At 31.9% G+C, this 25,738-nt stretch overlaps 1 protein-coding gene and 1 pseudogene across 8 annotated transcripts; one reads left to right on the top strand and one right to left on the bottom strand.

The window, feature by feature from the left end:
• Nucleotides 1-592: 592 nt before the first annotated feature.
• LOC120077194 (uncharacterized) lies at nt 593-4,045 on the top strand (annotated as a pseudogene).
• Nucleotides 4,046-9,275: 5,230 nt separating this feature from the next.
• On the bottom strand, nt 9,276-22,734 carry LOC120077745 (uncharacterized). 8 transcript variants are annotated; one of them, XM_039031731.2, is made up of 7 exons: nt 22,447-22,734; nt 22,270-22,327; nt 21,984-22,182; nt 21,822-21,897; nt 18,608-18,836; nt 18,366-18,467; nt 9,276-10,365 (listed from the first exon to the last, which is right to left on the bottom strand). In XM_039031731.2, exons 5-7 carry the CDS (start codon nt 18,789-18,791, stop codon nt 9,626-9,628), a joined length of 1,026 nt encoding a protein of 341 aa, XP_038887659.1. In that variant the 5' UTR covers nt 18,792-18,836; nt 21,822-21,897; nt 21,984-22,182; nt 22,270-22,327; nt 22,447-22,734; the 3' UTR covers nt 9,276-9,625. The 8 variants fall into 8 exon arrangements, with proteins under 8 accessions (XP_038887659.1, XP_090170145.1, XP_090170146.1 ...); XM_090314019.1 differs by having other exon boundaries at nt 18,608-18,820; nt 22,447-22,728; XM_090314020.1 differs by having other exon boundaries at nt 18,608-18,820; nt 22,270-22,360; nt 22,447-22,726.
• Nucleotides 22,735-25,738: the final 3,004 nt, after the last annotated feature.

The following is a 25,738-nucleotide window of genomic DNA, read 5'->3' as shown; positions in this document are numbered from 1 at the left end:
TTCTCTTCAATTTATATTTGAATTTTTTTTTATTATCAAAATTGATTTTATCCAACTAACTTTTGATTTGTTTATATGTTTGTTACAAATTCAATTGTATCTAAATATTTTTTATTATTTTATACATACTGTTATCAAATTAATTTGATCTTTTTTTCTTTATATTTTCGATGTTTTCAATTTTCCATATACAAACATGTAAAAATAGTTTGTTGAACCTAAAAAGAAACATATAAATGGGAATTAAACTTTAAATGTTTGAAACATGTGAGTGTGTATATATATATTTTTCAGTTTATTATTACTATTAATATTAATAATATTATTATTATTAGTATTCTTATTCTTATTCTTATTATTGTTATTATCATAATTATTATTATTTATCAAAAGAAGATAACAAAAAACCCTAAATCTTATCTTCTACATCTTCTTCATCTTCTTCACTTAGCCGCTCCCAAAATCTCATTTTCTCCTTTGCAATCTCATGTTTTCGATCGTTGGTTCATCAACTCCTTCTTGAATTCCATGATCTTAGCTAGCTTTTAACGACCATTCTCACCAGCTTTTCGGCCTTTTTTTACTTGCACACATGTTTTCTGCTTTTGTTTCTACTTTGAACATCATTTTCAACTATGACGTTCTGGGATTGGTAATGTTTAAAGTTGGTTTTCAAGATCCAATGAACAAAATGGTCACATGGAATGAAGATGATGAAACTCCCTACAACTGGTTTGGTGTCAAACGCAATCATACTTCTAACGGTCACATCGTCATGAAGTTGTAATTCCTTCACATATTCACTTGCCAACAACAACCTTACTCGTAAAATCAACTTTGCTCTTTCTCACCTTGGAGGAAGTCCATTGTTGTATACACCCATTGACTGCTCGTCATCTTCCTTTGCATAAAGGATCATATGAGGTGATTTTTAATTTTGCTTCTCGAATGTTTAGATACTATGTATTTGTGGTTCTAGAATGTCTAAGTAAAGTATATTGGTGGTATTTGTGTTGTTTTTGAAGTAGTGTATCTTTGCATTTTCATTTGTACTTAATTTTGTTATTTTAGGGTCGTTTTGTCATTTACTAATTAGTATTTTTTATTATATAAGTTTGTTTTGCTATTTTTATAATTTTGAAACTTTTTTGTCATTTTTTCAAATGAAACTTTAAAATTTGTTGTTTCTCTTGTCAGTCCTATTATTTATTAAGGTGGACAATCATTTTTATGATTCATTTCATTTGGATTGGAGTCCACTTCTGTAGTTTATTTTTGGACTACATTTTTGTGGGCTTGTCTTTTGTTTGCCTGCCAAAAAAGAAGACTAGTGGTTTTTTCTGTATTTATTAACGAGAATAATAACATATTTTAACTTTTCATTTGTAAAAATAGCAAATCAACATTTCATTCATAAAAATAACAAAACAAATTAAAAAATAAAATATAAATGAATTTATAAAAGTCTAAACTACCATCAACCATACAAATGAAATTGCAAATGAATTCATAATTACATTGTAATTAAAACAAACATCTATAGACTATCGGTTGGCCAGATTCTAGCACTCCACCAACCTCTTTTCCAACCAAATTGTCGTCATTTTTCTCTCCGAAATTGACTCCTCAGCCAACAATGGTGCGGTCATGAATAGAATCTCCAAGGTAAACAGGTTAATACCAACCCCGTCTATATGCTTGACATATCTTTTCACAATGACTCGATAGGAATCACTTTAGAAAGAAGAGACTCTGCGACTTGAACTATTGGTCGTAGTCGATTAAGTTTGAGTCTTTCATCATGCACTAGTGGATTTGATCCGTTAAGTCAAGCCTCCAGAGTAGACTTGTAGTCAATTGGGAATAAAAAATAAAATCAATAAGAAAAAGATGAAAATTGAAAAATTAGATAAAACAAAATTTGAAATTGAAGATAAGATCAAATATGATAATTGAAAAAAAAGTTACATTTGATTTTTAAAAAGATTACATCCGATTTTAAAATTCGAAAAGTGTAGGGAGGTAATGTAGGAGAAAATCAAGATTTATACTAAAAACTTTGCAAATAGCAGAATTAGTTGTAACTGAAAATCGAGATGAAGGCATTTTAGGGATAAAGAAAAATAGGAACACGTGTGAGACTATATTTGCTATAAATTTGATGAAAGTTCTATTTTGCTATTCTTCCCATTAGAATCTTTAAAATAAAAAAATAATATGATTCAAAATAAAAAAAGATTAATTAATAAAAATGAGATTTTTTTTTATCCCACGTTTAAAAAAAAAATTATAATAAAGATAATCATAAAAACAATTTAAAAAACGTATGATTTAATTATGATTAAGAGAAAATCTACTATAAATATAAAAAGTTAGGAAAACTAATATAATATAAGATTTAAAATTTTCAAAATAAGATAATAATAGAAATAATTTAAAAATAAGATAATATGATATTTTAAATTTCAAACCAAGATTTGAAAATTAGTAAATTACGAGATTTATGAAATATTATCCATCACTAGATTTATGGAAAATTATCTGCTTGAAATAATGATATTAATTGCCATTAAAAGTCTGCTCAGATATATAGTTGAGCAATTAATTACAGTCTCATTAATACAGATGTCAAATTAATTACACTGCAATTTCTATTTTTTCAAATGATAGTGTAATTACCGCTATATACTTGATTATTCCAAAAAGAAGACTAGTTGTTTTTTCTGTATTTATTACCGTTTCCTTTGTTTCCTGCGGTTCTGTTGTAGCGTGAAATTCTTTTTCTAATTTTTCTGTTTAGTGGTGGCTAATTTCTAACTATACAGTTCTGTAATTCTGAAAACTTCAATCATCTTTTTATGAGACATTGAGCTGTTTTTATTACTACCTATAAAGATGTTGCTATAGAGTTATTTAGGTTAAATTACTAATGGTTTCTATGGTTGGAGAAAATTAAAATTTAGTTTTTATGGTTTGATGATAAAATTTTCATAAATAATCATGAAGGGTTTTATCAAATCATAAGAATTAAATTATAATCATAAAGTAGAGTCTAAATTCTAATTTTTTTCAAAATTATAAGGACCAAATTTACAATTTAACTATTAGTTGAATAGTTGAGACTCTCAGTCCATCTTTATACATCGAGATGCAGAAAGAATTACAATAACCATATACATAGGCTAGGTCGGTCCCTTTTAAATTTAATACAGTTTCATATAGTCTTTGCCTATTCCTTGAGTTGGTTGGTTATATTGAGCGTGAAAGAGCCCTGGATAACTCGGAAATGTCAGGAGTTGGTATTTATTCTTCTGTGCTCTTATTACAATTTAATCATTCATTGATGCACTATACGAAAAAGATTGTACAGGTTGTTGCCATATCATGTGGTGGATGACTATGAGGCTAAAGAAGACGATAGAATCCTCACTCTGATCCAACTGGCCAAATGCTGTCACGCTCGCAACAGTGGGACCATAACATCCCTGTCAAAATTTCTGAGTTCATTGCCACTTTTGAGAAACAGGTGTTGGCCTTCAACATTATAACTCGCAAAAGAGCATTGGGGGAGTATCGTTCAGAAGAAAGATTGATGTTTGAACAAGCCCTTTTGCAAGAAGAGAAACGGAACCTTCTGGAACTGAAAGCTGAGATTGAGTTGAGAGGCAAGGCTAGCAAAGAGGCTCATGATGCCAAAACGCGAATGGCCGCAATGATGCAGACCAACCAAACACGGAGTGAACCACAGGCTAATGAAATGATGGTTCGAGCTCCCATGAAAACCGGTGCGCATGTTGGATCCCAAAGCCGCGATGTTCCAGTTGGCCATGGTGTTGGGGACCAGAAGCATCCTCATCCAAGTGAAATGATCAATAGATGGGGAAACAACACACAGGGAGATGAGAAGGAAGCATCAGATGACTCATGGCCGGAGCCACGTAGGGACCAGAAGCATGTGCCCCTCAATTTATCCGTCCTTTGTATTTTTAATATAAATTATAATGTGATGTATTTTAATTTATATATAAAAGTTCAACTTAAATAATGATATTGATTCTAGTTTATTGGTGTGGAGTATTGTCAGTTTAGTGAAGCACAAGGATTTGAATCCTATGACTTACCAACAAGTTTAGTGAAGCACAAGGATTTGAATCCTATGACTTACCAACATAAACCCAACTCATGCAAATCCTAGTAAAAGATAAGTTGGTGAAACAATGAGTCCTTTACAATATAATGGGTCTTTTCTTTAATAAATAAATAGTCAAACAATACTTTCTTTTATTGGCAATAGAATTGGGTAATTTATAATTTTTTTTCTTCTTTTAGAAATTCACTTTTCAATCTAACTCTCAAGAACGTTCTATTAAAAAGATTTCCTTTATTTGTCTACGTAATTTTTATATTCACATTATGCTATATATATATATATACTCGTTATTTTTATATTCACATTACTCGTATAGGTTTTTAAAATTAATTTTAAAGTTCAAAGTAGAAGATTACTTGTTGTCACTCGTTTGGATATACAAGCTCGACAAGTAAGTTTTAAAATATTCTTAGACTTTAAGTTTTGATGCTTTTAAATCTATATAATAGAATGCAATATTCTTATTATTAATACTTTTGTAGAGTTAATTCAAAATTAATATGGAGAGATATTATAAAGGAAAAACAAAAATATAGACCGTAGAGACGGTAGAGACATCATCTTCAAAGAAGAAAAATGTTTTGGATTCTAATCAATCTTATACTAAAATAAATCTAGAAGAACTACCTACAGATCTTAGTCTAGATATTCTAAATACAATGAATTTAGTCAAAATTTGTAACAAAATACTATAGAAAAAAAAAAGAGAGAGAGAATTTGATTGGAATTCGTTTGAGTATTGGTTTTTTTATTTATGTCATAATCATGATATTGAAGTTCTTAAAATGGATTACCTATTTCTAATTCGATGATGAAAAAGGTGAAATTCTCAGCCAGTTGCAAATTTACATCATTATTGTGTTGAAGTTTTCTATGTAATCATTAATATATAACTTCAAGAGCTGAATAATCATTTTACTGAAACAAATGTTGAATTGCTTCTCTATGTGGCATGTCTAAATCCGAGTAATTCATTTGTTTCTTTTGATAGAAAAAAGTTTAGTTAACTTGTTCAATTTTACCCAAAAGACTTTTAAGCTATTGAACTCTTTATGCTTGAGAATCAACTTTAAAATTATATTAGTGATATGTATTCACATATTGAGTTTGTTGAGCTAAAAAGCATATGTGATCTTGCATAAAAATGGTCATGACGAATAAAGATAGGGTCTATCCATTAGTTTACAAATTACTCACATTGGCATTAATTTTACCTGTTGCTACAACTATTGTAGAGAGAATATTTTTTTATATGCATATTGAAAGACTTGATTATGTAATCTAATGAGAAATCAATGGATGAATGATTGTCTTATAACCTATATTAAGTTAGATACTAAATTTATCATGGATCGATTTCAAAATATGAAAATTCGTATATGACAATTGTAATGTATTAAATTGGTTAATTTATGATATTATGAACACTTTTTTTACTTTCATTTTTAGATTTATTTTTATTAGATTAGTACATATAGTGCCCTATATAGAATTCCTGACTCCGTTACTTGAATGAGGAGGAGGCTGAGAATAGCCACACGGGCATACACGATAGTTGGCGCAAAGTTGGGGAATGATCTGAATAGGAGATGAAATGTTGGTGGAACAGCTCATTGGAATGAATCAATGTGAAGTTGGGATGGATGGAGGAGAATGATAAGGATTTAGTTGTTTTCTCCAATCAATGAAAACTGCTTTGTCAACTCATTATAAAGAGACGTTGCGTATTTGAGTAACAACGATCGAACGTCAAATTGTCCATTGAACTCGAGGGTAATGGGCATGTTGGATTTTTTAGTAGAAATACATGTCTTGTACTTCTATATTGGTGATCAAATTACTACAAGTTCCAAAATATATATATATATATATATGTCTGGGTGAAAAGCAATATGATACGTTAAAAAGAAGATTTGAAATGGAAGAAGAAATTGACGAGGAAACTTCCTAATATCTTATCTTCACTCTACATTTAGGGGGTGTTTGGCTCACCAACATGAGTTGAGCTGAGTTGAGTTGTATAATATACAAACTCATTGTTTGGTCCACCAACTTTAAATGTTGGTAGAGTTGAGTTGGTATATTTTACCAACTCACCTCGACTCACCCCAACCCGTCCTTCTTTCTATGTTTTCAATGGCTCTACCCATTGGTCTTTGTCACACTCTGAAAACTAACTTCGGGTTCCGATAATCACCTTCGATGACAATTTTGGTGATCAACTCCGGACTTCGACAACCACCTCTGATGCAAATTCTGGTGACGAAATCCGGACTCCAACAACCACCTCCGATGACAGCTCCGACGACCAATTCTGAGCTCCGACAACCTTCATATGACCAACTCCAACAACCAATTCTGGCCTCTGACAACCACCTCCGTTGACCCAACTCCAACGACCACCTTCACTCTACCAACTCTGATTACTAATTGGCTCTGATAACAAACTCCAATGACCAACTCCGACTACAAACTCCGATGAAAATCACCTTCGATGATTACCTTTGAGCGAGCAAATTCGACGACCAACTTGGGGCTTTGACAACCACCTTCGACAACAAACTCCGACAACCAACTTTAATATCACCTTCATGCGACTAACTTTGGGCTTCGACAGTCACCTCCGACTACAATCTTCAGTGAAAATCATCTTCGATGATCAATTTTGATGACCACTTTCGCCCGACCAACTCCGAGATTCAAAAATCACCTCTGATGACAAACTTTGACAACCAACTCTAATATACCTTCATGCAACCAACTTCAGGCTCTTACAACCACCTCTGACTACAAACTCTAGCAAACATCATCTTCAATAATCAACTTCGACAACCACTTCCGACTACTGTAAGACTTATGATGGTTAAAGTATATTGTAGGGTTGTTGATTATATAAAATATATTATTTTATCTGCAATAAATGCAATATGTATACATAAAAATTTGAAAAAAAAATATTTTTATTTAATTGAATTCACATATCAAATGAGTGTTAAGAATATTTAGACGAAAAGTATGTAACATCTAACAAAAAAACCATAAAATAAATTTTTTTTCCTAGAACATTTTCCAGCAAAAAATAGTGAAAAATAGATATTGTTCTCTGATGATCCTCCAAATTTAGAGGAAATTAATGTGAAATGGTTGAAGAACTGAGGTGACATTTCATTGGTTGTTACGATGATGGGGAAAATTTAATTAAAAAATTCATAACATAGTAAAAATATAGAGCATCAATAGAAAGAAGAAGAAAAAGAAGAAGATGATAATGAAATTCATGGAGAAAAATTAGCTAGAATCAAAAGTTTTGATTTCGCTTTGGTTTCTTATTTTATTTAAACATATTTCTACAAGAAATGTAATGTGTTAATTTTTGTTCATTGTCCAAAAAAGAAATAAATAAAAATAATTTAAAAATTAAAAGAAAAAAATTGCAATTCATATTTTATTCAAACAAAGATAGGTAGAATTATTGAATAAAAAAGTTTCAAAACAAAAATAGTAATCTATGAAGCACGGATACTTCATGTGAGGCAAAGAATCCGTATCAGACACATATCGGATATTGATACTTCCCAGATACGTATCTTACACGCAATATGACTATCTATTTCTACGCGTACCTTTTTTAAAGAAAAAAGACAAGCAACTCATCTAATATTTTTCAATCTAAAACTAGACAACTTATTTAAAAAACACACTACTCGAGTCCAAAACTAAAAGGAAAAAATAAATAAATAACGGACCAAACTCTATACTAGAATCATCTAATCTTCATCTTCACATTTGAATCCCCACAAGGTCCACCAAAATATAAACCATTTGAATATCTTCAACAATTCAATGAAAAAGTTCTTCATTTATCTTCATATTTCTCCCTCTAATCTTCTTCTTCTTTGCAATATGAGTCACTTTTCTATTACATTTTATTAACTATTGTACTTCAACATCTTAGAATTTTTTTATTATTATTATATTTCAGTGTTTGTATTCTATCTTGTGCTATTGTTATTAATCGTATGCTAAATTTATCTATATCCTAGATTTTTTTAAAAGAAATGAAAAGTGTATCTTCAACATATTAGTATCCTCATTTTTTAGAAATATATATATTAAAAAATATATTTAAGATGACGCATCTTTAGACGTATCCATATCTTAGTTTTTTAGAAATTGATGAATCTTCGTATTCGTATCGTGTAGCCGTATCTGTGTCTGTGCTTCATAGATAGTAATCATAAAAACATATTATTGAATAAAAAAATTTCTAAAACCCAGATATATAAACTTTATACCCCAAACACTGACATATGAACTCTCTACAGACATGAACTTCAGACATCCTATTTCAACTCTACATCCCAAACAGCCTCTTAGAGTAACATTCACAAAACCACTGTTTGAGTTTTCACATTTAGGGATGTTTCATTGGCAAAATGCAATATCAACTACACCAATATGAATACTCACAATCATAGGTTGTTCCATGCGTTTTATATTAGAAAAACATTCACCGAAAAGAATGCATAAATACATACATAATATACATATATATACACATACATATATTAAAAGAACAATTATTTGAAAACTCGAAACAATCTGTATTATGTGATTGACATTATTTTTAATATCATTTAGCCACAACCTTTTTAACGTTCTTGATGTTAGAAAAATTATCACTGATGCTGATTTTCTTATAAATACTATTGACGTTGGAAAAGTATCTTTGGCGTGACTGCAATATAGTTGACAGATTCAAGATTGTGTCATTAACTATTTTTAGTGCATGAGAACGGAAATTGTCTTTTTTTTCAATAATTAAATTTGTTAGAGAGCTTTCATAATCAAAATTGTTCAAAAAAGTATTAAAAACCATTAAAGAAAACAAGTGTATCATATCAAACACATTCTTTAGTTTTGCTTTCATGAACTTGAGCGAACTCTTGAGGAAAACAAAGAATAAACATCTTGTATTTTGCCAACCCAATAGAAGATAGACCTAATTGGAATAATGCCTTTATAAATATTCAAAGATAAAATACCAATAAGGTAAATTAAGAATTGAAAGTAACCATCTTTCAGCTGAGATATTTTGCTAATAATTCCTCATTGGTAACAAGCATTTCTAGATCCAAAATTCTTCATTAAAAACCAAACCTCCAACTCTTGGAACTAACTTGGGATGGGAGAACTTTTCAAAATGAGATAAATCAATTAAACATACATTTCTGCAAGAGGAGGTGGCCAACTACATCTAGTGAGATATAGGCATGGCAGACACCTTTCTGTCCTTTCAACCCCAAATATATCACTCATTGCTTAAATTTGCACTCCATTGAAACACAATGCATCAAACATCTAACCTATACTAACTAACTGAAATAGGAGGTGAGAGAAGATGGTGCTCAATAAAAACTGAGATCATAATTTGAAATTGGGACAAGCAAAGAATATACAAAATCTGAAATGATTCTACAAAATATTGGGTAGTTGAGAATCTAATCTCTGCTGCAATTCCTTAATCTTCAAAGAAAGTTCTGTCTTCTGCTCCCTATAACTTTGCAATAAATATTCTTTTCCTTCTATCACATCCTTTAAGTCCCCTACCTCTTTTTTCAACATCTCAATTCTCTCCCCATCTCTTCCTTTCTCAGGTACCTCAAAATTGCAATTAACATCCATATAACCATTTGCATGACCGTTTCTCGTCTCACTCGACCAACTTCTTACAGTCGAAGGTGACTTGTCGTTGGGCCCCACCTGCCCCAAACAGTGATCTGCAATTGCTTTTCTGAGCCTCTGAATCTCCCTCTCTGAATCAAACAAGTCTTGGTTTGCTGCATCAAGTTGTGACTGTAAATGAGAGGAATGGGCCACTTGAGTATTAAGAGAATTTTGCAGGTGAACAATTTGATCTTGCATTTCGAGTATCATATCATCTCTCCTTTTCAATTGGTGCCTCAACTTATGAATCACTTCACGCTTGCTGAAGATATCGGAACCAGAATCTGAGACACAAGGTGAGTCTGAGCAATTCGAATGGTGAAATTGCTTTGCAGGCAACTCGAGCCGGTCAGGAGATGATGCCCAAATAATACCGTTCTCCTTATTAAACTCAGAAGTAGGAACCATGACCAAAGGAAGAGCGCTCTCAGATGCAACCACCGTTTGATCGGTAGGTGGGCACTTCAAATCTGTCGTACGTTGAGTCCCTGCAGATGCAACACCATCATGAGAACAAAAACAAGATCGAGTATAAATAGAACCAAAAGCTACAGAAATTATTCAACCACCAGCTTAAAGATCACAAGTTGAACCAGCCAAAAGGGAGTCTTCATCTATGGAAACATTAGTCATCAAGGCAAAAGTTAGACACGTGCAATATTGAGTGATTCTAGTGACGATCAATTCAATGCCTACCAGTTTCCCAATAATACATCCTTTGGAAATGAGAATTGGCTTATCTGGAATGTCTCCCTAACACACTCATCTCTCTAAATGATCTATTTCTTTAACACACTAATCTCTCTTAACGCACTAACCTTTATCAATCATTTGAAGTTCTCCTTTACCCAATAGTTCAAGTGAATAGAACAGACTAATTATTTTACAGGTTCCTGGAATTCACAAGGGTTCAATAGTTAAACAATCTGCTCCAAGTGTCTTCTAACTTCCCCTAGCTTGTTCTAAAACAAATGAAAAACCAAACGTTCATTGAGAAAAAGAATAAAAAGGTATATGGAACGTACAAAAATAAACCCCAAACCAAAAAAAAAAAGAGGCTCCAATAAAGTAAAATGAGACCTAAGAGATTCCATCCCCTTAACCAAGGAATAAGTATCTCTAGGCCAAGCTAAATGAAAATCACACGCAAAGAGAGCAACTCCAAACCCAAAAATGCGTACTACACAACTTTCAAAAAGATGGTCAAGATCTCTCGCCACACTCCTACAACGGATACTATACAACACTGCAACCTTATCATGCAACTTGATTTCCTCGAAGTCGAAACACAGTCCAAGGTATTTACTCTTTCGTGAAGGTCTTGTTGAACAAGGAATTTAACCTTCTCGTGCAACAGAGAAATAGGGGGTTGCACCTTCTCAAATGGGAAAAGGTAAAGCTCCCAATTGAAGAAAAAGGTCTCGGGATCTTTGGCCTCAAACATAAAAACGTGTCTTTGCTGTTAAAATGGATTTGGACACTCCAAAAAGGAAAAATTGCACCTTGAAGGAAGGTAATAGCTAAGAAATACAGCACCAAACAGTTTGACCTTAAACCGGGTTCAACATCCCTATCATCTGCAAAGGGCCCATGAAAATACATGATAGAAATTAGAATCAAGAAGTCAGTCTTCAAAAACATTAGTTGCAAGGAGGGCAGGAGAGATCCACCCTGCTATGGCCAGACAAATGAATGGAAAATGAAGCTCTATACATTTTCCCTTCAATTTATGAGATCTCTTTAAAGACATGCATAGCAGATTTTCCAAAACTCTCGGCGTCTTGGAACATTTGGCCAAGAAGAAAGCCAACAGACAATGAAACAGAAGAGTGGGTTAGATTATCAGAGCCATTATCACATGCTGCCCTCAGTGAAAATTGGGATATGTGGGTCTGAAACTTGGAGAAGGATGGGGTATATTCTTCCAAATTCCTCGCAAGATCTCTGTCTACAAGTATACAAGGAGAAGATTTGTACCATGCCATGGATGGGAAAATACCCGAAAAGATGCAATTGTTTACTGCAGGAACTAGGTCACCTATGCCTAAATACCCATGACAAGCTCCAGCAAGATACCCCCTTGGTTGTACATCTCTCCAAATGCTTTGGAAAAGAACATTGCATGGGAAATAACAAACCTACTCCTAGAGAAGAAAATAGTAGGATGCAAATGGATTTTCACCATTAGATATAAAGTCAGTGAAGAGATAGATAAACTTAAAGCAAGATTGGTTGCAAAAGGATTCACTCAATCCTACAATATTGATTACCAAAAAACCTTTGCCCCTGTAGTAAAATTAAATACTATTAGACCAAAAAAAAATACCTTTCTCAACACAGACATGCAAGAAGAAGCTACATGGATGTACCTACAGGTGTGGAATCAACAAAAAATAATAATAATAATAATAATAAATTTTTTTAGGGGTGCTTGTTTCAAGGGTTGGGCTTCGAATAGGTATGCCCAATCCTTGTTTGGGGCAAAGGGTCTAAGAAGTCTTGGCTTCCTACAAACTTTGCCATGGGTTTGAATTGTAAACACTATTCAAATTCATAGGCTACCCCTTTTTTATTTATTTATTTTCATTACGATAATAATTTTTTAAAATACACTCTCTTTCTTTTCATTCTTTTTTCTTTTGGAGGTTTTTAAAATTATTATTATTATTAGATTTTTTTTTTTTAATCCTCTCTCTTTCATTCTTTGTTTAAAATAAAATATCATATTAAATAATTCTCTTGGGCTTGAAAACTACCATTCATTTTTTTATCAATATGATCTACCCAATGTGAAAATAATGTTTTTGGTTAATTTAATTTAATAACATTTTCATTTTTTCAGTTAGTCAATTTAATAAGTCGAAGAATTAGAATCATTTTTTAAACATAAAAGACCATATTGTTGGATGTTTACAACTCAACGGCCAAATAAAAATTAAAACTCAAACTTTAGGATTTTTTTTATAACTAACTTTAGGAATAAAAAATGTAGTTCAATTAAAAAAAACATGTATAATTTTTCAATAATTTAATTTAAGATTAAAATACAAGTTTATTTATATTTCAAATAAGTTAGCATATTATGATAAGAAAATCAATCATTTCTAATTAGTTAAAAGAGGAAAGTCTATGAAATTTTATTTCAAAACCCAGTCAAATTAAAATATCAAATTATTAAAACAATAATTAAATAAAATTATAATTTTAGTCAAATCTCTATTTCAAAATTAAAATATATATATTCTTAATTTTTTAATTGAATTGCGTCGAATTTAAATTATAAACTAGTAAACTAAAATAAATAATATTTAATTTTAGATTAGTCATATCAAAAAACATTTAATTTACAAATTAAATTTCTTCAACGCAAAAGAAATATACCTATGACATTCAATTTGATCATAGTTATATATTTATTAATTTTTCCGGTAAAATTAAAATATCAGATTATTAAAATAATGAATTAAGAAAATTATAATTTTTGTCAAATCTATATATATATATAATACTAAATTTTTTTAATTGAATTGAGTCGAATTTGAATTATAAACTAGTAAACTGAAATTAGTATAGTAAATAATATTTAATTTTAGATTAGTCAAAAAACATTTAATTTACAAGTTAAATTTCTTCAACGCAAAAGAAATATACGCATGATATTCAATTTGATCTTAGATATATACAAATTGAATAATTTCATTTTCAGTCATTTTGAAAAAACTACCCAAAAAATTGTGTTTAAAAATTAGTAATTTTTTCACATATTTAAGTCAGTCAATTTAAAATAACAAAAATATAATTAACACAATTTAAATTTTAAATTATATTTCAAAAATATGAAAATTAGTTTATTTTTTAACTTAACTATATTAAAATCATTAATATGACAAATTTAAACTATCCTAAAATCTAACAAAAAAATATTTCACAAACTCAAGATTTATAAATCTGCCTTTCATTCCCAGACTTAAGAATTCTACACCCCAAACACAGGTTTTCTTAAACCCAGACTTCCGAAACTTGCAGTCCAAACACAATTTTCTTAAATCCAGACTACCTAAACCCCCCAAGATTAAGATTCCAGACTTGGCACCAAAAGCACCTGATAGTCTACAATAATCCCCTCAAGCCTGGTTCAACAAGTTTTCAAAAGTCGTGAAAACTAAGGATACTTACAATGTTAATTTGATCACAAGTTGTACCAAACACTCCTGCAAAGGAAAAATGGTGATTATTATTCTCAATGTGGATGACATTATCCCACAGGAGATCATGAAGCAGAAATAGGATACCTAAAGTTACTTTGGCCAAAGAGTTTGAAATAAAAGATTTGGGCAACGTCAAATACTTCCTAAGAATGGAACTAGCTCACTCAATGAAAGACTTGTGCATCTCATAGAAAATATAACCTAGATCTTCAAAAGGAGACATGTATGCTAGAGTGTAAGCCCTCTATTACCCCTATTGATCTAACTACATTTTAGGAAAAGAAAAAACATTGGTTAACAAGGAACAATATCAAAGACTCATTGGAAAGTTGAACTCACACTAGACTTGATATCTGTTCTGTTGTAAGTTTTGTGAGTCAATTTATGAACAATCCTATCAAAGAAAATATGAATGTTGTTTATAGGATCATCAAATACTTAAAGAAACTCCTAGAGAAGGGTTGTACTTCAAACAATCCAAGAAAAGAAATGTTGACTTCACAAATGTTGATTTGGCAAGCTCAAAAATTGACAAAAGATCCATTACACTGACATTATACCTCTTTTTTTTTTTTTTTTTTCTGCGAAACTTGGTCACCAGGAGAACTAAAAGCAATTGATTGTGTTTAGAAATAGTGTTGAAGCAAAATTGAAGGCTGTAGTTCAAGGAATGTGATTCAAAAACATCTATCATAACTAAAAGTCACTTTAGAAGAACCATTGGAGGTTTATTGTGACAACCAAAGAGAAAATTGAAAACAAGATCTCTCTTAACTACATACTTACCAAAATGCACATTACAAACATACTTGCCAAGACTTTATTCAAGAATACTTTTAACAAATTAAATACCAAGTTGGATTTAATCTGGCTATCCCCTTCTCTTTAAATATGGGGTTGGAACTTTGTATATTGGTACGTAGAAGAAAAGTCCGTTTGTAGGAAACCTATAGTGCAGTGGCAAATCCAAGATTTTATGTAAGAGGCACAAGTTCATTTAAATATAATTTTAGATGCATCCATATATATTCAAACCATATAATATCGTCAGAACTATCATAACTAACTGAATACGGACAGTGGTAAATCTAAAATTTCATGTTATGGGGCACAACTTCATATAAGGTTAAAATGTTAGCCCATTAACATCAACATTTGTGTCATGTATGGTTCTTGAACTTTAGAAAATATATATTAGATCACCGGCATCTTGTTTAGTGTGTCTAATATGTAATACCAGACATTTTAAAAAAAATAAATAATGTAATTATTAGGTACAAAATTGAAATTGTGAAGTTCAATTAGAAATAAAAATAATTGTTTGTCTTGTACAACGATTAAATTTTTAAGCATTTCTAATATTTTATGAAATTTTTAGATGCTAAATTGAAAGTTCATATATTTTTTAGACATTTTTAAGGGACTTATTAAAATTAAAATTAAAAATTTAGATATTTATTAGTCATAATTTTAAAAACAAATAATAACTTGTATAGATGTGAATGAAATTTTAAAATAATGGTAGAGTAACGTAAATAACAAAGTAAAAAAATTTATATGTGAAAATGATGTTTATATGTCTTCATTTTCAAAAATTAAAATTCAATAACCAAATAGTTACCAACGAGCTGAAAATTTAAAAAATATTTGTATATAAACATGTGTTCATGTGAAAAAAATAAGAATGAATGAAGTTTTTTAAGCTAGTGTGTGTATATATATATCTATAGTGGTGGAGGTGGGAGTTTAGTACCCAGGCGACCAGAGTCCGAATCTGTTAGAGGCATTTTGTTAATTTTATTTTTTTATTCTAAGCAACAAAAATTGGTTAAAATTTAAAAAAAAAATTAAAAATTAAAAATTAAAATAAAAAAAATTAAAATGCCTCCTAATGGTCGCCTGGTTACTAAAATTCCACCTGAAGCGAGGTCTCGTTTGATGTCTTACGGAGCATGCATTAGTATATATTCAGTACATAAATAAATATTTTTTATATGTAATAAAAAATAATATTTATTTGTAAAACGACATCATGTGAAGGGGGCACTGCCCTCCTAACCCATTCACAGATCCGTCCCTGGTGGTGTGTATATATATATATTAAAAAAAATGTAGAAATTTTATCTTATTCGTTTAACCATTTGATTTTATACATCTGGAACTATCTCCCCCTCTCAACACGAATTTAAAAACTCCTTATTACACTTACGTTATTGCAATTTTTCTTTAGCTGATAAATCCTCTTGTTTCTTCTTTCCTTTCACACGATGACTCTGATGCTTCCTTTCCAATTTTTCTAGGATCACTTTCCTACCTCTCCTATTTTTAACATAAACTTCATTCCTTCACTTTAAGCTCGATTCCTACAATCAAAGTGAGCTTGGCTAAACAGTATTGACATAACTTCTGCCTCAGATCAGATGTCCAATCCTTCACCCATGTTATACTCAAAAAAAAAAAAAACAAAAAACAAAAACAATTCCTACGACCTTTCAGAAACTGGAAATCTGACTTCTGTTTCTTCTTGGTGCAGCACTGATTCACGACCCCAATTATTTCTTTGTTGTTCAGTCATGTATATGTTAGGAGGAAAATTTAAACTTCCTACTTCCTGTATCAAAACAATGGGTTGCTGGTTTGTAAAAATATAGATTCTTCTAATTACTCATGTCCTTGAATATATTAATACAATACTTGCGTCCTAGTAAATTTTCATTCAAGAAGTAAACAGACTCTTTCCCCAACTTGATCAAGCGAATTTTCCACCGGAGAAGCAAATTTCTTCGAACTCCACATGTTCTATCATTTTATCAAACCTTTTCGTGCTATCAAACCTTTTCATGCTACAAGTTCTTCTACCTCCCCTTCATTTCACATGTGACCACCTTATAAAATTAAAATCTTCCCCCACACATGACACAACAATCTCTACTACGATATCCATTGAGACAAAACAATCCCTCCCACACATATATTCTTTTTCAATAGTCAATTGGCTCACAAATATTAAATCTAAGAAGTTTTTTCCTTTTTCTCATTCCCATGCCATAAACTGAATCCAGTAACAAATGCCCATTGAATGAAAGGGAAAATACGAGGGAAAGAAATGGAAAGAAAGAAGAAAAGAAGAATCCTCAGAAGAAAAATAGGTAGCAACGACTCTATCCAAAGCCACAAACAAACTTCACAACTCCACTGACAACTGTACCTTCCTATTTCTTTGAAAGGAAGGAGTTGTCGGTCTGGATAATTAAAAAGGGAAAACTAAAAACTAAAAACTATGTGGAGAATCAGAGAAGGTAAAAATATCCTAAAGACAAACGAAGTAGGAGGATGAAACCCCAACACCAAGCAGCATGGTAAGAACAAAGAAATCCAAACTGGACTGGTCACCATTTGTGCCGGGAAGGGCACAATATCTCTGGGAAGGTCCAGTGGGATCCTAATCTAGGCATCTCTGTGGCATGAGCTCCAGAAGGATGAACAGAAAAAGGTTGTGATTTAGTGAATAGAAACTCCAGACGAAGCAAGGCACCACAACAACAGTTAGCATCGTAGCACTGTACCGTTCACAATAGCCTTCCCCCAATCGGCCAATCTAGAGAGAAGCTATGTCAAGAAGAAAACCCCTTCCTGGATGACTCATGGAGAAGGATCTTCCTCTCAACTGCAATCTATCCAAAGCTAGATGGGATTCGCTTTTTAAAAAATGATAGATTCCAAATCTGAAAATTTTGAGAACACCTCAAAAGCTGTTTTCAAAATACAGCCTGTTTAAGTTATCAAATCCAGATTCTGTTTTCAAAAAATGATGCCCAAACACCTATTTCTTAAATTTATTTTATTTTGCCAATCTGAAATTTTTTGAACCAGATCCAGATCACCTACCAGATAAGCCCTAACTTATCTAATAGAAAGCAACTAACTCTATGCACTAAATCTATTGAACTCCCATGGAATAACTCTGCCTCAAACTCCCTTTTCATGAAAGAAGAAAACCACCTAAAGAGAAACAAGAACTCATACTTCTGATCCTCCTACCGCCCACAACTTTCTCCTCCCCAAAGTTAAATTGACAAAAAAGGGAAATATGCAGATCATGTTAACAGCAGAAGATCAAAGAAACATATTAGTAGAACCATACTACATAGGAGGTAAAACCCAAAAATGCCGACGTTGTCATAACAACATGACTAGCTTAGAAGGTTACTGGACACTGAGTTTACTGAGTCACGAAACTATATTTTTTGCCTTATAGGTGAAAGATTACGAAAACCAACCTGGCATACAGTTGAAGCAACATTCATCATCTCGTGTAAATGAATATACATTCGAGCAACGGCATCCAGCAGTCTTTCTTCTGTCAGAAGTCTTCACATTTCCTGAGCAGTGAATAACTCAAAAAAGTTAATAAGCTTCAACCCCAGCATTTTTCTTCAATCTTTCATAAATAACAAGACCTGTCTAAGAAGAAGAAGAAGAAGAGAAGGAAAGAGAGAGAGAGAGAGAGAGAGAGAGAGACCTGGCAAAGAACTGCCACTATCCTTCAGCTGCCTAGTGTCAAATGCTTGTTTTAGCTTGTAACCTAGGCGAATTGATAGGGTGCTCAATAATGCACCACCAGCAATTAGAACCCAATTTGGGCCCTCACTTGAAGAAATTCTGGACTTCTGAGTTCTAGGACCTCTACTTGTCTTTGGTGTCATTTTAGGATCTAGAAGGGTGGAAGCCGTTCCTAAATCATTCAAGCTCTACAATGAGATACATAAGAAAAATATAAAGAAATTATTTGATTTCCATCTGGGTTGATCACCGAAAATGCACAAGAAAAACATGAATTTGATTGCTTTCAAAGTGAAGGGAAAAAGGTAATAAATAAAGAAGGGAGCACCCTTATAAATGGAACTCCAGCTATGCAAGATTACACCTATAGAATAGTTATAAAAGGTCTTTGAAATTGAAGCTCACAAAAAAAACATGAAACCAAATGAGATACCAAATGTCAAGAGGGTCCCTCTCCACACCTCTAAAAACCCTACTAATCCGCTCACCTATAAATCCACAAAATAGCACACATCCCCACAAATCAAAGAAAGCAACACTTCTCCCCATGAGGTAGGTTAAGAAGGGACTCCTCAATCATCACACAAGCATCTCTGTGACAAGCTATGAAGCACCGTCACTAACACACAACACGAATACGACATTACACCAACATGGCAACAAGTCAATTTCCAAAAAAGTAGGACATGATATGTTGGGGATACTTTTTTTTTTTTTTACAAAAATAAATATATGATGTGCATATAAACATATTATGGAATATTTATTAAACATCAAAATAACAACCCTACAATTCAAAAAAAAAGACAATAGATAAAAGAAAGAATCAGTGGACGGGCATGGCAAAACAAAATCTAAAAAAGTTCTTAAAAAGTTGGGATGGGCTAGTGAGTTTTAATTCAGCTCATGTGTCCTTGGGCGTATCTCTAAGGTGTCCCTGTGTGTCTTGCCATGTCTGAAATAAAAAAATAATAATAAAATAATAATGGACAAGGCAGATGGTACGTGTGGTGTTGGTGCATTATAGGTGATGGCAACCACAATGCCAAACGTCCGAAAGAAAGAATCTAAAGCTGAAGTGGCAAACTCACAACACCAAAGTGACGACAACCACTATCTCGATTGATTAACATTTATACTCCAATTTGAGGAGGACTATTACAACATGTACATTGATGTAAATAATATGTTGGCATTCTTAATCTCATCTAGGTCAGAGCTCTCTTTGGGGAAGAGTCTAAGTTGTCCTTCAATTTCTTGAATTTCAAAAAATTTCAAAAAGAATATTTGAGGGGTTTAAGCCTTTTCTCCTTGAAAGTTAGGTGAGATGCCTTTTCCTCTCGTAGATTTAGGGCAATTGAGTCGTTTTGCTCCTTGGTCCATCTAAAATGTTGGATAAGATAAGAAAAGAATGAATTCCTTCCCCAGTTTTCTTCTGTGTTTGAGTTAGCTTACAGAAGTCTGTATTATTGGAGCATGCCACTTCTTGGCAAGTTCGGAAGCTTTGCTATTTTGTGTGCGGGGAACTAATGCTAATGGTGTTAGATATGGCTATCTCCTTTGGTCATAGGGAAATTGTTAGAAATAACATGTTGAAGTTTTCATTACACAAAACTAGCACCTCTTTTGAAAACTCATTCATGTAGTTTTTCTCAATACATCTTGGGCGAGCTCAACCACCGAGATTTAGTTAAAAAAATATTTTCCTAACTTATCAATTGTTTTGGGCTTTCTCTTTACATATGGGACAAATTACATCGAGATTCTACTAATTTTTCAAATATTATGTAATCTTCCCAAATCTTGTACTAAATCTTATATATATTTTCAAATTTTCTCCAAATTCAATTATCTTTACCAAATATTATATCAAAATCTTATGTAATTTTTCACATCTTTAACCCAATTTCTAATTTTCAAATGAATTTACCAATTATCCAAATGAATTTTCTTAGATAGATCTCAAGTGATTGCATTTTTACTTTTGGGAAAGATTAAATTTTTTAAAAAAAATTATCATCGATCTCATATCCGAGATTTTATATATTTTCCATATCTTACCTTAATTTTTTTTAATATTTCGCAAAATTTAAAAATCGAACTGCAATCATCCATCTAAAAAAATCTAATTGGTAAATTCATTTGGAAATTTAGAAATTCATATAATGGTAGAAACAGAAATTGACCTAAAGTTTTGAAAAATTAAATAAATATTTGATATAATATTTGATAAAGATAATCAAATTTGGAGAAAATTTGAAAACATATAAGATTTGGTATAAGATTTGGGAAAATTACATAATATTTGGAAAAATTAGTACAATCTCGGTGTGTAATCTCCCTAGATGCACCGAGAAAGTCTAAAACAATCGATAAGTTAAAAAAGTTAATTTTTTTTAATTAAATCTCAGTGGTCGATCTCACCCGAGATGTACCGAGAAGAACTATTTGAATGAATTTTTAAAAAAGATACTAGTTTTGTAAGATGAAAACTTCCACGTGCTATTTTCCATAGTCCTACTTAGTTTTGTTCTAAATTAAATTACAAATTTGATCCCTATGATATGGAAAAATTAAGAATTTAGTCCTTATGGCTTTCAAAGTTAGAATTTAAACATAAATTTCATAATAATTCCTATGGTAGGGACTAGTTATGAAGATTTTATCGAACAATAGGGACTAATGCTAACTTTCTCCAAATCATAAGGACCAAGTTTGCAATTTTACTTTTGTTATATCTTAATTTCCAGATAAGTGGGACATGCATAATTTAACTTATCATAGATGGTCATCTAAGTGATTAATCTATCATGTCCTATCATACATAACTGGTGACTTAGAGGCACAATCATACATGGTCCCATCGGCTCACAATCATATCGTGGTAGTGAACTTGTTGGCTCATAGTCATATCATGATAATGATAAGGGAATAGATCATCACCTACTTAACTAGCATGGAACATATCTTCAATGGGTCCAATGTCGTAAATCGTGGCAACCATCATGATTTCGTACCATATACTCATAAGTCCTAACGATCTTCTCATCAACATAAACATGCCCAACTATATCAAACATCTCATAACATGCTCCTAGAACTTATTTAGCGAAGCAATATTATCTAAACTGAGATGCCCGGCTCGAAGGTATTTTAATAGTAAAGTTACTTACCTCGAATTTAAGCTCAGATAATTTTATGCAAGCAATAAACCTCCCTTGTCTAGTTTCACAACCTTTGAATCAAAACCTAAGGCATGAACCAAAAATTAAATTAAACCTTTAAAAACTAGTACCAAATCACAAATTTACCTCAAACGGCTCCAAATAACTTACCCAATTTGTGACTTGCTCCAGAACTACTTCAAAAAATCAGCACGTCCCAAAAACTAAACACAAAATTTAGGGGATAGAACCCAAATTACAGCCTCAATACACAATCCAAGAGGCCACGGAAACCTTAAAGAGTTACCAACACTTGTCGAAATCACTTCGAATCCGCTGGACAGCACGCTAACATTTCCAAATTTCAAATCTAAAATCCAGATATTAAGGATAACATTAAATCCATGCCAAAATTATTGGGTATTCAAGATTAAACAAGAACCCAAAGGAATCTCACCAATGTCGATCCCAACCTTGCTGGAAAACTCACCGAAACACTCCGAACTCTCAAAATCCTTGAATTTAAGACCGACAAAGTGTGGGTAAATCTAAAATTAAACCCAACAAACTATGGGTAGCAAGAAAACTTAAATAAATTGAACCCAATAATCGGCGACGTGAAGCGACGGCGAACCTGCGGCAGTGATCAATGGACGACGGTGGACGAGACCGGCAGCCGCACGGATCTAAAACACACGGTGAGAGAGAGAGAGAGCGGAAAAACCCAGAAGAGAGAGAAGCGGCGACGCGACCCGCCAGCGACGGGCGACTGGGCGAGAGCCGGCCGGACGCTCGGCAGGCTGGCGGCTGGCGGCTGGCGGAAGGGAGATATTGCGTGAGGGAGGGAGAGACGTCAGAGAGAGACTGGGGGGAGGGGTCTGCGGCTGCAAACTCTTTAAATAAAAATGAATTTTTCAAAAACATTTTTTTAATAAATTATTTAATATATATGTTTATATGAAAACAACCTTATCGTATAATATATATTAAACTATATGTTATGTTAAATATAATACATAACCTATAGTTTTTGTATTATATCAAATACAATATAAATTATAGTTTGTTTCTTTTTCAATAATGCATGACATTTAATATAAACCATATTTATACTAAATTTATTTATATGTATTTAAATCATATTCAATTACTTAATTTTTCTCAAAATAAACTTTATATTATAATGTATCAAATACATTATACTAATTATATCACAAATAATTAATTTAATTTAATTATATCATATATAATTAATTCTCTCAATTAATTTGAACAAGTCAAATTAATCCAAAATTAATTCTCAATAATCCCTCTTGAGCTACAAATGGGACCTTCTAGACCTGTAGATTAATTAACCTCCTTTAATGAAAATTTTCAACATCCATTAATTGTCGATCAGACAGTTGCACTCTTTGCACTACAGATATATTTCTGTGTCATTGGATATAACCAGTCAACAGTGCAAATTGCCCGTAAGTACAGTTAAGCCAAAAACACCGTTTTGCCTATGTAGCTACATCTAACTCCTTAAGTACCACTAATCCCTTTAATAAACAATAAGTCATAGTCTAACTATGACCAAACCCCTCTTAACCAAGAAAGGGTGTGGTGTCACATTATTCAAACTCAGGAATCAGCCCTTAAAGGAGCAATTTATCTACTTACCCTAATATTAGAAAATGAGTAAATTTCGTCTTGTGTAGCTGTGTTCTTAACTCCCTAATGAGACGAATCCCCAAAATGGTAGGCTTATTGAATTAGCAATTTGGCCACTCTCACCCATACAAAATAAAAGACCGCCTCCATAGGTAAGAGTTCACAACTCACTTAGGATTCAGGTCATGTCATTTATGGTCATCCTGGTGAAATATAAGTCTCTACTATTAACGGCTTTATATAATGAGACTATTCATTTGGTGGTCCGATCTTATACAAACCCTTTTATATATAATACTCCCGCTCACATATTTCCACATGAATGATCAAGATCAGATCATTTGTAATACTTTACAATCATTTGTAATATCTACAAAGTGGATCGTATTCGTAGTGTCACCAGAATAAGGTATCCAGCCTTATCCATCTACTACAGATCATTTAGATTATCACTTAAACATGATTCATCTGTATTTCTCTACAGAAGATAACCTTGGATGTTAGTTTATTGGTTTTGTGGGTTAATTCTACTAAATGTCGAATAAAATATCTCATATTTTATTAAATAAATAAATCATTTGTACATTACAATTACAAGCTACAGGACTCCCAAGATTTAGGGTATCAACCCCTAACAGAAAAACATTTCGAACCAATGAAGAAGACCGAAGGATGTGTTGACATCAACACATCCTTCTCCCACTTACTATAAATACTTTCTCCATTTATCTTGATATTGATCCACACAAATACCTTCCTAAGGGAGGGTGCACTCAGGGCAACACGAGGCCGAGCATGAATCTTACCTTGTGAATTTTTTTTTGGGAATGTCCTAAACTCGCAGTTCGTAAATCGTGTTAACATATTCTATTTATCAATAAAAGTATTATTGAATATTTTATTAAATAAAATTGTTGATATTGCATTCTATTATGAAAATCCAATAAATAAATCCATGGTTATAGTATGAATACTTTAACATTATGTGGTGACATAAATATGATCAAATTAAAGTATATATCCAAAATGATCTATAAGTATATGGATGATATTGAGTATCTCATCCTGGTGACACTATTGGATGCAGCCCATTTTGTATGTTAATACAAATGGTGTGATCCACAAATCATTCATATAGAGATATATGAGTGGAGAGGCATCCTATGCAACGAGTTTGCATAAGACCGGACCTAAAAATAGTCAATTTTCTTTATAACAACTGTTTACTGTTAAAACTGACTATTTCAAACTAAAATGACCTAGGGTAACTCGATTTTAATCCTGAGCTAACTTTGAACTCCTGTTTATTCGGGATTATCCTTTGATCTGCATAGGTGAGAGTAGTCCAACAACACTGCTCAATAAGCCACCCATTTTGGGGATAAGACAGGATAGATAGTTGGAGATATAGCGATGCAAGATGGAATTCACTCCTACCCAACTTATGGTTAGCAGATAGGTTGTTCTCTTAAGTGTTGATGCCTAGTCTTGAACAACGAGGTCCCGCCCTCTCTTGGTAGAAAGGGTCATGATTTATAAGTTGTACTATAAATCAGTTGCTCAATAGAGGATCAGTGGGAGCTTAAGGATCAAGATGTATTTACAGGAGTAAAACGACAATTTTGATCCAACTGTAAATATGAACGACCTGTGCAGGATCGACTTACTGATTATGGTTAAAATGGATAGAAATACATCTACAGTGAAGAGAGTGCAACTATCGAGCTATAGTGGTATGTCTTGATAGTTAACGTATAGTAATTAATTTGGTTTAAAGAGTTTAACCAATTAATTGCAAATCGTTAGAGCTCATGATCTGTAGGTCCATAAGGTTCTCTACTAGCTCGTAAATTTGATTAGCAAATTGAGTATTTAAGATAAGATTTGAAATTAGGGTTAAGAATTTGAAATGTTCAAATTCAATTAGGGTTTCAATTAATTGTATTCGATACAATTGAAATGTTTAATTTTATTGAAATTAAACAAAGTTGGAGAATTAATTAATGTTTAAATTATGATTTAAATATTAATTACATGAAATTGAATTCATTGTAGTAAAATTGGTGTTTTATTAATTTAATATTAAGATATTAAATTAACAAAATAATTAAAAGGTTTAATTAATTAGTTTTATCTAAAATTAATCAATTAAATTAATTTTATAAAACTAATATATAAATAAATCAGTTTATTTACAAAATTATTTTAAAAATCAACTTGTTAGTCTAAAAACAAAATAGAAAGTGGAAATTTCCAAAAGTTGGAAAATC

This window comes from Benincasa hispida, chromosome 5, assembly GCF_027475165.1.
Source record: "Benincasa hispida cultivar pf3 chromosome 5, pf3_genome.v1.1, whole genome shotgun sequence".
Classification (NCBI taxonomy): Eukaryota; Viridiplantae; Streptophyta; class Magnoliopsida; order Cucurbitales; family Cucurbitaceae; genus Benincasa; species Benincasa hispida.
This window is presented reverse-complemented; position numbering and strand designations above follow the sequence as displayed.